A 12054-nucleotide genomic window follows, 5' to 3' on the forward strand; every position below is an offset into this window, starting at 1 on the left:
ACCTACCTTATAGTTTAAATTTAAAAATTTTGGCTCTCAAAAGAAATTTCAATCGTTGTACTGTTGATATTTGGCTCTGTTGACTAATGAGTTTGCAGACCACAGCTGTAGTCAATTATATAAACTTGAGTGGATAGTAAGCCTGTTAACTCCTATGAAGAATATTGTTGAAACTAAGTTTGGTTTTCAGTCTGATCATTTGAAAAGATCTAGGGACAGCTGAAAGAGTGGTTGTGAAATTTAGAGAAGAGTGGGTGAACCAGTAAGATTCAGACTAGATTACAGGGTAGAGATATAGCTTCAGAGATAAGACTCCCCGCCCCCCAGCCCCCCAAGCTCCTGTTGAAGTAAATGGAAAATACGCAAACTTCTAAGACAAGAGAGTGGTTTCAAAAAAAAGTGAGGAAAAGGCCTTATGTGAGTGCTATTTCTTAACATGAAAGGAATGAGGCAAAGTGCAGATGTCTTCAAGGGAATCACTGTCCCTAGGGCAGAGGGAGAACTTGATTAAGAAATGAGTATCTACCGAAACCGGTTTGGCTCAGTGGATAGACCCTGCAGACTGAAGGGTCCCGGGTTTGATTTAGTTCAGGGGCTTGTACCTTGGTTGTGGGCACATCCCCAGTGAGGGGTGTGCAAGAGGCAGCTGATCGATGTTTCTCTCATCGATGTTTCTAACTCTCTGTCCCTCTCTCTTCCTCTCTGTTAAAAAAAAAACAAATCTCAATAAAATATATATTTTTAAAAAGTGTCTGACTTTAAAAAAAGAAATGAATATCTGGTATTATTCTGCCTATAGCATTTAACCTTAAAGAATTGTACCAATGATTATGATTATTAGACAAACAAATATGCATTGCCTTCACCAAAACAGACCTGTGGCACATGGGGGCGAGTTGTTTTCTTACATTACCCAATGCAGGGAGACATCTGTGAGGGGATTGATTAACATGTGAACAAGTAAAAAAGAAAGGAGCTAAACTCAAAAGTCCTTATTTACAGGCTGAGATTCTTTTTGCCGTTAGTAAATGTTGGTTTGTTGTTGTTGTTGTTGTTGTTGTTTTAGCATTTTAAGGTCACAGCAAAACTCAGCAGAAAGTACAGAGCTCCCATGTACCCCTGACCTCCCTCCCCCATGTCCTCCACTCTCATCATTACCACAATGGTACACTTGTTTTAACTGTTGAACCTACATGAACATAATATCATCCACAGTCCATAGTTCATTATTAATTTGGAACAAACTGTTAAGTGTTAGATCATTTGAGAATAAAAAGAATAGCCTGGCCAGGTGCTCAGTTGGATGGAGTGTCATTTTGTATACCAAAAGGTTGTGGATTTGACTCCTGGACAGGGCATTTGATCCCTGGCTGGGGCATGTGTGGGAGGCAATTGATCAATGTTTCCCTCTCACATTGGTGTTTCTCTCTCTCTCCCTCTCTGCCTTCCTTTCTCTCTCTAAAATCAATAAAAACATATATTTTCTTTAAGTAGATCAGAGTTAATGATGCTTTTTCCTTCTCTCAGAATAACTTCTTTTAATATTTCTTGCAAAGGAGATCTAGATGCCACAAATCCCCTTAATTTTTGTTTGTCTGAGATAATTGTTTTCCTTCACTGTTGAAGGATAATTTCCCAGGGACAGAATTCTGGGCTGATGATATTTTCTGTTAGTTTCAACATTATAAGGTTTTTATTCTTTTCTCTTCTTGCTTGCATGGTTTCTGAGGAAAAGCAAGATATAATTCTTATCTTTGTTCCTCTACAGTAAGATATTTTATCTTTATCTCTTATTTTCTGCAGTCTGAATATGTCTTTGTTTTATTGACACTTCTCTATTTCGTGTTCTTGGAACTTTGTAGGTCTGTGGTTTGGTGTCTGAAATTAATTTAGGGAATTCTCAGTCGATATTTCCTCAAATATTGCATCCATTTCTTCCTTCTCGTAGTTCCATTACATATATGTTACATTTTTGCAGTTCTGGATATTGTTCTGTTTTTTTTTTTTTTTAGCATTTTTTCCTCCTCTTTGCTTTTCAATGTTTGGAGTTTTTATTGACATTCCTAATACTCGGAAATTCTTTACTCAGCCATGTCTACTCCACTAACTTGCCCATGAAAAGAATTCTTCATTTCTGATATAGTGTTTCTAATATCAAGTATCTCTTTGATTCTTGCTTCGAATTTCCATCTTTCTGCTTAAATTATCCACCTGTTCTTGTGTGTTGCCTGTTGTTTCCATTAGCACCCTAGCATATTAATCATGGTTGTTTTAAATTTATCATCTGATAATTCCAATATCTTTGCCATATCCTAGCCTGGTTCAGATGTTTGTTCTGTGTCTTTGAATCGTGTTTTCTTAGTGTATTTATTGATTTATTTATTTATTTTTTTTTTTTACCAGTTAGCATGCTTTGCAAATTTTTGTTGAAAGCTGGGCCTTGGTTTACTAAGTAAAAGGAACTCTGGCAAATAGGCCCTTGGAAAGGTGGTGGGGAGGGGGGTGGTTTCTATCTTCCTATAATTAGAGCTCGACTTTTAGTGACTCTATACTTCTGACTGAATGTCACAAGTGGTTCTCAGTCCCCCACTCCCATGCCGTATGTGGAACAGATCGCCAGACGAGCATTTGAGTTTTTCCCTTCTCACATGTGGAAGGCTAAAGGGCACTGAAGTTGGGTATTTCCTTCCTCCCAGGTCAATCTCTGATATAAAACCCAATAGTTTAGGCAGGCCTTATTCAATAGAACAAAATATTCTGGCATATTTCAAAATGGTTCCTTTCCCCCTTCCCCTGCCAAGTATCTAAAAGGATTATTTTTCCTTCTTCTATTCACTGTGACAACCTGGAAGAGCTTCAGGAAGTAAAACTCACAAAAGTGGAGTTTTTAACTCTCAGACTTATCCACAAAGAGCATCCAACAATTCATCAATTACACTTCCAGGTACTGGTTTCCAAAGAGATGGCTGCTTGAGGATTTCTGCTCTCCTAAATTGTGCTTCTCTTGTATGGCCTATCTCTCCAATTTTTTTAAAAATTGATTTTAAAGAGAAAGATAGGGAGAGGGAGAGGAAGAAGGAGAGGGAGAAGGAGGGAGGGAGGGAGAAAGAAGGAGAGGGAGAAGGAGGGAGGGAGAGAGGGAGGGAGGAAGGGAGGGAGGAAGAGAGAGAGAGAGAGAGAGAGAGAGAGAGAGAGAGAGAGAGAGAGAGAGAGAGAGATTGATCTGCTATTCCACTTATTCATGAATTCACTGGTTGATTTTTTATATGCCATGACCTAGGATAGAACCACAGAGTATTGGGTTCAACCTGGCCAGAGCCATCTCTCCAATCTGGGTAGTGTTTTATTCTGTCACCTCACTTCTCTAAAGGACTAAGAAGAGTGTTGAATTTTCAGTTTATTTGGAGTTTTGAAAACTAGTCCCTAAATGCAGTGTTGTACTTTGAACCATTGTCACACCTCATCTTGGAAAAAATGGGCAGAGAAGACCAAAAAAAACAAAACAAAAAACAAACAAACAAAAAAAAAAACCTTTTAAACTCTTCCTCTTATTTGTATCTCAGGTGAAGGGCTGGTGGCCAAAAAGGTGGAAACTGCTCACAGAGAAATAGATGCGTTTAAGCAGACGTTTTGCACATTTAGCATCCCTGCGGGTTCTGGACCCTTGAAAGGAGAGGAAAGAGGGGGGAATGCATCTCCTGCTCCAATGGACTATTTCCTGGCTAACTGCTTTAGGAGCCAGATTGTGGAGGGGTTTACTCCTTCCTCTCCAAGAAGCCAGGAGCAGATAGATGGTGGTGCTGAGAACAGTATGTCCAGTGGTAAACACAATTAAGCTATATAAAGAGGTTACAGATACGTACGCTCACTAGAGCTATTAGCTACTTAACATTTAAAAAAAAGGTTAAAGGCAAGTATTGCTGCCCATACAGTAGGTCAAATGCACGGCGGCACGTATAAAGCGTGCCAGCCTTTTCCTGGCTTTGAGTGTCAGGGTCTGTCCAGATTGCAACTTCCCAGGCTTTCCAAAGACCTGGGGACCCAGACAAGGCGGCGGTGACGCCGAGGGGGGAGGGAGGGGATTCCCTACTTGGGCTCCGGAACCTAGGAGCGCTCCCGCCAGCGGACGAACCAGCACGGAGTCCCGCCACCTAAGCCTGGGAGTCAGAAAGGCGCAAACCCGAGCTCAGGGGCAGAGGAATTGGAGGGGGCGGGAGTGGGGGGGCGGAAATGGGGGGAAAGGGAAAAGCTAGGAGTGGGGGTGTGGGGGTGTGAATCGGATTTGCACCCACCTTGCGGAAGCCGAGAAAGAGCAGCTTCCCGAGTTCCTGACTTTGTCATTTGCTGGTCTAACGCGGGTCTTACGCAATTTTGGAGATGGGAGGGGGGGGGGAAGGGGCGAGTAAGAAAGGCGGAAAGAACCAGTCATGGCGTCACGTGGGCTAGTTTTTTACGCATAAAAGGAAGGTTCCTTCCGTTAGCTGCCAGTTGACTAAGGACTCTGGAGAGAGCGCTTACAGAGTACGCCCAGGAATTCCGCCAGCGCTCCTCCAGCTCCCTCCAGCGCTCCTCCGGCTGCATCTTGCGCTCCTCCGGCTGCATCTTGCGCTCCTCCGGCTGCATCCTGCGCTCCTCCATCCTCATCCACAGCCTGAGCGCACACGCCACAGAGATGCTCGCCCGCGCCCTGCTGCTCTGCGCAGCCCTGGCTCTCTGCGCTGCAGGTGGGTACCCGGCGCCCTGCGCCCCGCCAGCCAGTCTCCACTCGGACTTGCCCTGGCCCCTCGCTCTGAGCTCTCTCGGAATAGGGAGTCTGTAGACCAAAGAACCAGGTAGATATATCCCAGCTTTGCCATCAGCTCTGATCATCAAGGACCAGTTGGGTCTGTTTTCTCATCTGCAAAATGGGCACAGGGACACTAATTGGCAGGTTGTCATTTTGATGAGACTGGATGAAGTCAGAACATGAGAAATGCTAGTGTGTGTGGTACCCACAGTTACTGAGTGGGAGTAATTGTTTTCTTTAAATACCACAGTTAGTGCCTTCCTTCTCAGGAAAGCCCCCGTTTTTGTTTGTTTGCTTTTGCTTTTCAGATAGGCAAAGTGTTTTAAATTACTTTACTATTTACTTTGCGATTTTCCCTAGCTCTACCCTTCCTAATTTTGAGAGAGCTATTTATTTGAGCTTCTTAATGCTGATTTGAGCATCTACACGTTACTTCGCAACCTGATTTCCATTATTTATTTTTTAGAATAGGAAGTAGGTCTTACTGCTTTATAACCATTCTGTGAGGCAGGTTTTTTAAAAACTTTATTTTCCCATGACTATTTGTATATTTCTAGAATTGATTATTGTGAAGTTGACCCATAGGAAGTAAAACAAGTAAATGTTTAAGTCAAGATTAAGATGCTAAAGAACAATTTATTTACTGTCTTTACTTTTATTGTAGCAAACCCTTGCTGTTCCAACCCCTGCCAAAACCAAGGTGTATGTATGAGTGTTGGATTTGACCAGTATACGTGTGACTGTACGCGAACAGGATTCTACGGGGAAAACTGTTCAACACGTAAGTTTGCCTTTGGGTGCCCTCATTTGGAAGGGATATATATATATATATATATAGTTGTCATTTTACAGATTTGCATATTCTAATGTGCCCCATTAATTTCGCCATCCCTTTTTTCTCTCTCATTGCAGCTGAATTTATGACAAGAATAAAATTACTCCTGAAACCCACTCCAAACACAGTACACTACATACTTACCCACTACAAGGGAGTCTGGGACATTGTCAATAGTATCCCCTTCCTGAGAAATGCAATTATGAAGTATGTGTTGACATGTAAGTACATTCTCTTTCTAAGGTTTTCAGTTTTCTCAAAGGGAAAAAAAAATGTTATAATACCCCTGACTACTAAAGCTAATCCAAAAACATATTTCCAACCTTACCAAAATGATTTTAAATATACTTTTTTAGTGTGCCTTCTAACTTAATGGCAAAAAAATATAGACATTTCATTCCTATCCAGTTTATAAAGTTTTGTCTCACAGTCAGAATTTTGCTTACAAATCTTTCCCAAGCTTCTTGGATGGTTACTTGAAAAATCAAGATGGTAGACCATTTGGTCTTGTATAAAGTATATATACTTTCTTAAAGATTTATTTTAAGGAATCATTCTTTTAAGTTCAGTTAGAATCTAAAGTGTACATGTTTTAAAAGAGTACTATTGTTGAAATTAAATTCAATCTCTGGTGCTATTTTGCATATTTTACGATTAAAAAAATGAATATTGATTTGCCTTGCATATGGGAACAAATTAAACAAATTTTTTTTCTCTTGAAAATTTCAGCCAGATCAGATTTGATTGACAGCCCACCAACTTATAATGCAGACTATGGCTATAAAAGCTGGGAAGCCTTTTCGAATCTCTCCTATTACACCAGAGCTCTTCCTCCTGTGGCTGATGACTGCCCAACGCCCATGGGTGTGAAAGGTCAGTGAGAGGAGACAGTTAGATATGTATTGAAATGGGAGGGTGTGGGGAGGGAGAGGCAGGGTGAATTGCTACTTAGACCCTAGATTTCACTTAGATTATCACTTATTTACTAATAAAAGTATAATTCTTCCTTTCTTATGGATATCTATGGAGATTTTTTGAAACTGAGTCCATGTAGACTATTTCTTAATGTTTTTTAATTCTTTTATTAAAACCGGGCTCGTACTAGTTAAACAGCAGATAAAATTATTAAATAAGAAGCTGTTTCCCAGTGTCTTCGAACTGTCTTTATATTATGATCCTGGACACAATTGTATTTCTCCTGTAAGGGAGGAAGGTCCTGATAAATTGACAGTATATTATCTGCTTTCTTGAATATATGAATGAATTCTTGGCTTTCTCATTTTTCAGGGAAGAAAGAGCTTCCTGATTCAGAAGTGATCCTGGATAAATTTATGATAAGAAGAGAGTTCATTCCTGATCCCCAGGGCACAAATTTGATGTTTGCATTCTTTGCCCAGCACTTCACCCATCAGTTTTTCAAGACAGATCACAAGCGAGGACCAGCTTTCACTAAAGGACTGGGTCATGGGGTAAGATGGAACTACATCAGAAATATAGCTAATCATAGTGAGGTGCCAACATTGAAGACCATGTGTTTACTTGCCACACCAAGTAATTCACCCTCTTTTTGAATAGTGTCCTATCTATAAAATTTTTAGTGGAGTTTCGTTTTAACTCACTGGTTAAGTAAACACACACACACACACACACACACACACACACACAGATATCATTTATAATTTGGCTCATATTTTTAGTTCAAAATATCAGCATGGCCAAAGTTATGTTGTAAAAAACATGTTTGTACCCTGATTATGCTGCTTTAAATAGTATAAGGTGAAAATTTTTGCAGCATTATATTTTGGATTCCAATTCATTTATTTTAATAATTTTATATTAATAATACATTTGCTGATGCTTTTTAAAGGAAATATCCATATAATTATAGCAAAGCATATGATATATTAATAGGCTGCATAGGAGATACTAATGTCTTTAAACACAAGAGACATATATAAGTTTGTAGCTTCAGTAGGTAAACATACTAACTTAGATTTTGTGCCTATGAAAAAAGAGTTCTATTGAAAATTTTTCACTGAAGCCAGCTAAATCATCAAAATGTTTAGTAATACATTATGTCATAGATGCTTTATATAAGAACAACTTCAGTAGCAGCAAACTAAATTTTTTTCTATAACTTTCCAGGTGGATTTAAATCATGTGTATGGTGAAACTTTGGACAGACAACATAAACTGCGCCTTTTCAAGGATGGAAAACTGAAATATCAGGTTTGCTCCATTTGAATATTAAGAATTAGCTTTGACTTGCCCCTTTGCCTGTACTTTTAAAATCCCTGGTTGAAATGCATTCCTTAACTTTTAAGTTAATGTTTCCCTATTTCCACTGTTTTTCAGGTCATTGATGGAGAGGTCTATCCTCCCACAGTCAAAGATACCCAGGCCGAGATGCTCTACCCGCCTCATGTCCCCGAACACCTGCGGTTTGCTGTGGGCCAGGAAGTATTTGGTCTGGTGCCTGGTCTGATGATGTATGCCACCATTTGGCTGCGCGAACACAACAGGGTGTGTGATGTGCTTAAGCAGGAGCACCCAGAGTGGGATGATGAGCGGCTGTTCCAGACAAGCAGGCTAATACTGATAGGTAAGGAAGATAAGGAAATAATTTCGATAAAACCATCTTCCCCGGAGAAAACTAGTTGGTTGCCTTTTCTACGTTTTAAGTCACTCTGGGGGAATGTAATGGATATAAAACTACATGCTCCCTATTAACTTAATCCGTGAGCATGACTGTAATCTAGAACTGCCTTTTGCATTCATGGTAAAAAATGAAAAAGTAGAAGGGAAGGAATAGCACGTCCACAAAATTGCATTTTGGTTTGCTTAATGAGCAGAAAGAATTTATGTTCTATATGTTTTATTTTGTGCAAACAGGAGAAACTATCAAGATTGTGATTGAAGACTATGTACAGCACTTGAGTGGCTATCACTTCAAACTGAAGTTTGACCCAGAGCTGCTTTTCAACCAACAATTCCAGTACCAAAACCGCATCGCTGCTGAGTTCAACACTCTCTACCACTGGCACCCCCTTCTGCCTGACAACTTTCAAATCGATGACCAGGAGTACAGCTATCAACAGTTTATCTACAACAATTCTCTATTAATGGAACATGGGCTTACCCAGTTTGTTGAATCATTCACCAAGCAAAATGCTGGCAGGGTAAGCATTACTATTGAAAAGCAAAATAAAACAGAGGACTAGTCCTAACTAGAAATGATTTCGATTCAACTTACTAAAAAGGCAATTCGTTTGCTAATAAAATTCTCTTTTTTTTTAAGTCAAAGCTTTTAGTCTACAGTTATCAAATGGCAGTATGTAATCATACCTTAGCGATAGGCATTTTTTAAAACTTTCTATAACCTCGGAGACTACAGAAATGATTATTTCAAACTTGAACAGTTTAGGTCTCAGATGGAAGCATAGGTCTTATTTACTTGGTAGAGGACTTTTAAAGTAGAAATTGTAAATATGCCTAAAGACATATTGTTTTATAATATAATTCCTTTTCCCCAGGTTGCTGGCGGTCGGAATCTTCCCGCTGCAGTACGGAAAGTAGCCAAGGCCTCAATTGAGCACAGCAGACACATGAAATACCAGCCTCTGAACGAGTACCGCAAGCGCTTTCGGATGAAGCCCTACGAATCCTTTGAAGAACTCACAGGTGAGAACGAGTGTCTAAACTTCTTAAACGATTCAGAGGGCCTAATGCGAACAACAGAGAAATTGGAAGCAGTCTGAGGAAAGGGATAAAACTCTTTTGTTGCATTTTGTAAGAAATTTATATCTTTGTCCCCCTCCCAGGAGAGAAGGAAATGGCGGCGGAGCTGGAAGAGCTCTATGGTGACATTGATGCCATGGAGCTGTATCCTGCCCTTCTGATAGAAGTGCCTCGTCCAGACAGCATCTTTGGTGAGACCATGGTAGAACTTGGAGCCCCCTTCTCCTTGAAAGGGCTGATGGGCAATCCTATATGCTCTCCTCACTACTGGAAGCCTAGCACTTTTGGCGGTGAAGTGGGCTTTAAAATCATCAACACTGCCTCCATTCAGTCTCTCATCTGCAATAACGTGAAAGGCTGCCCCTCGACGTCGTTCAGTGTTGGGGACCCACAGCCCACCAAGACGGTCACCGTGAATGTGAACCCCTCGCACTCTGGACTGGAGGATATCAATCCTACTGTGCTACTAAAAGGACGTTCAGCCGAACTGTAGGAGTCTGTTGGTCATATTTATTTATTTATATGAATGATTTCTTTTAATTATTTAATATTTATATTAAGCTCCTTAGGTGACTTAACTTCTGTTAAGGAGGAAAGGGGTGACCCTTGTGAAGATTTTTGTGTCAATGATTTAGAGATGTCGTTTCTCCTAGTTAAAGGGACAAACAGATGTCATGTGACATCTTTTTACTTGAATTTCAGTTTAGACTGTTACAGTAGGAGCCACAGCATGGATGTTTAAATATTCAACTGCTGTTACAAGATGGCAAAATGCTGCACATTTCTGTCTCCACTCTGATTCTTACAGTGTATTTTCCATGATACATTGGAAGCAACTACCTGCACACTGGTCCTTTGATTTTCTTCTAGCCATTTTGCTAAAAGAAGCTCCTCTGATCAGTTTACTTCTATTTTGTTTCTCTGGTTTCAAGACCTCAGTTTGTCTTTCTTTGGACTCGACCTATATTATCTTATCTGAACTTTTGCAAGGTTTCAGGAAAACCTCAGCTCAGGACTACTATAGAGCTCCTCTTAAGAAGAATAAAAGAAAACAAAAGCTCTCAAAAAAAAAAAAAAAAGTCCTTGATTTAAAAAAAGGTGTGTTCACCTGTAAAGTGAAAGACAGATAACTTTATGTTTAATTTTAATTCTGTGTAACTGAAGAAGCTACAAAGAGACTTAGAAAGAACTGTAAGGGGTTCTTGACAAGAAGAGCTATATATTCCTAATCTAAGGAATGTCTTTTTCCTTTAAAAACACAAGCTCACTATTCCTGAATAGTTCCCAGGAAGATAATGCTTCTTCTTATCCACATCTCATTGTCAGCTGACATTTTCTGGTACTGTACATTACTTAATTTATTGAGGATTGTTATTTATGTTTTGTTAGAAAATTATTGTTATAAACTGGGTTGAAGCCTCTCTACATCTTCTTTGGGATTACCTCTTTGAATTTTGAAAACTACAAGAGAAATTATTGGATTAAGATGTGAATTAATTTTCAGGAACCCAAGACTGGTACATTGAGTTATAAGGTTGGAATTTATGTCATTAAGATTCACCTATAGACCAGTACAAGAAACATTGTGTCTCATCAGCCTGGAAGTGCCATAAAACTGACCTTTTATACATTTTTTAAGGACCTGTGGATGCTACATTAATTCATTCAATCATAACTTATTGAAGAGACATTAGTCAAAATACTGTAGATTTTAATATTTTTAATCAAGCACTGATTATGGGTAACATTAGTATTTATGTAAATAAGAGCATGTCTCATGGGAGATGATGAAATCTCATTAAAGAGAAATAACTCAGGGAATTTTTCTTTAAGATTTTATGTATAAATGGTTAGAAAAAGAAATAGTCAATATTAGAAGGGCTTGCATAAAAATTCAACTTCCCTAATTTAAAAACTGAATTGTTATTAACATCAACCTGCTGTCTGAACCCAGGAATTTGGAATGTGTGTGTGTGTGAATGTTTTGGTGCCTCAAACTGTATTTAAATTTATGTCAAGTACAAGTGTTGAAATAAGTCTGTTTATTTTTATACAAAAGAATTGAAAAATCTCTTCTAAAATAAATTAAGACTGTTTCTATATATCTTTGTCATATGGCATATGATTTCTCTAAAGGGTTATACTTAAACCATTGTTTTGTATTTTCCTACCTATTCCAAACTAGACTAGCCTTTAATGAAGTGGATCTGCCCTCATACATACAGAGGCTTCATAGGATCACTATTCATAATCTTATTAACTGCCACACCATATGGAAAACATGTGCTTCATGCTACAGAATATGGCAACAAACTTGTTCTCATTGCCTAATCTAGAAGGAAAAACAAAACAAGTACATAAAAACAAAGAATTAGAAAAGAATAACTAACAAAGTATAGAATTAAAAAGGAAGTTTAAAGAGGAAGATATTATATTTAATTGGGCAGGTCATGGACACCTGGCTCTTCGGCTTTTGTTGTACCCTCCCTACTCTTGACATTTTGATCATTTCAATATCCAAATGGACCACATATTACCATTCTGCCTGCCTCTTCCCTGGCCTTTTCCATTCCTGTGATGCATATTTCCCAAGGTCATACATATCTTGATCTCATCACCATTAATTACTATCCAAATCTTGATTTCAAGTATCCTCCTTTTTTACCAACACCTACAGCTCACCCATTTTAGTACT

The 12054-nt window shown here is 39.0% G+C and overlaps 1 protein-coding gene across 1 annotated transcript; it reads left to right on the forward strand.

The window, feature by feature from the left end:
- Positions 1-4519: 4519 nt before the first annotated feature.
- On the forward strand, positions 4520-11461 carry PTGS2 (prostaglandin-endoperoxide synthase 2). The gene is made up of 10 exons (XM_036442492.2): positions 4520-4724; positions 5451-5567; positions 5699-5842; positions 6351-6494; positions 6909-7090; positions 7767-7850; positions 7977-8223; positions 8514-8800; positions 9155-9302; positions 9443-11461. The coding sequence occupies exons 1-10, from the start codon at positions 4673-4675 to the stop codon at positions 9850-9852; spliced, it is 1815 nt and encodes a 604-aa protein (XP_036298385.1). The 5' UTR covers positions 4520-4672; the 3' UTR covers positions 9853-11461.
- Positions 11462-12054: the final 593 nt, after the last annotated feature.

This window comes from Pipistrellus kuhlii, unplaced genomic scaffold (assembly GCF_014108245.1).
Source record: "Pipistrellus kuhlii isolate mPipKuh1 unplaced genomic scaffold, mPipKuh1.p scaffold_m20_p_18, whole genome shotgun sequence".
Taxonomy (NCBI): Eukaryota; Metazoa; Chordata; class Mammalia; order Chiroptera; family Vespertilionidae; genus Pipistrellus; species Pipistrellus kuhlii.

Excerpts from the sequence above, each read along its gene's own strand:
- PTGS2 (XM_036442492.2), top strand. The coding sequence starts at position 4,673 with ATGCTCGCCCGCGCCCTGCTGCTCTGCGCAGCCCTGGCTCTCTGCGCT. Across the intron at positions 5,843-6,350 it reads TATGAAGTATGTGTTGACAT|CCAGATCAGATTTGATTGAC; the intron begins GTAAGTACATTC and ends TGAAAATTTCAG. Across the intron at positions 9,303-9,442 it reads ATCCTTTGAAGAACTCACAG|GAGAGAAGGAAATGGCGGCG; the intron begins GTGAGAACGAGT and ends TCCCCCTCCCAG.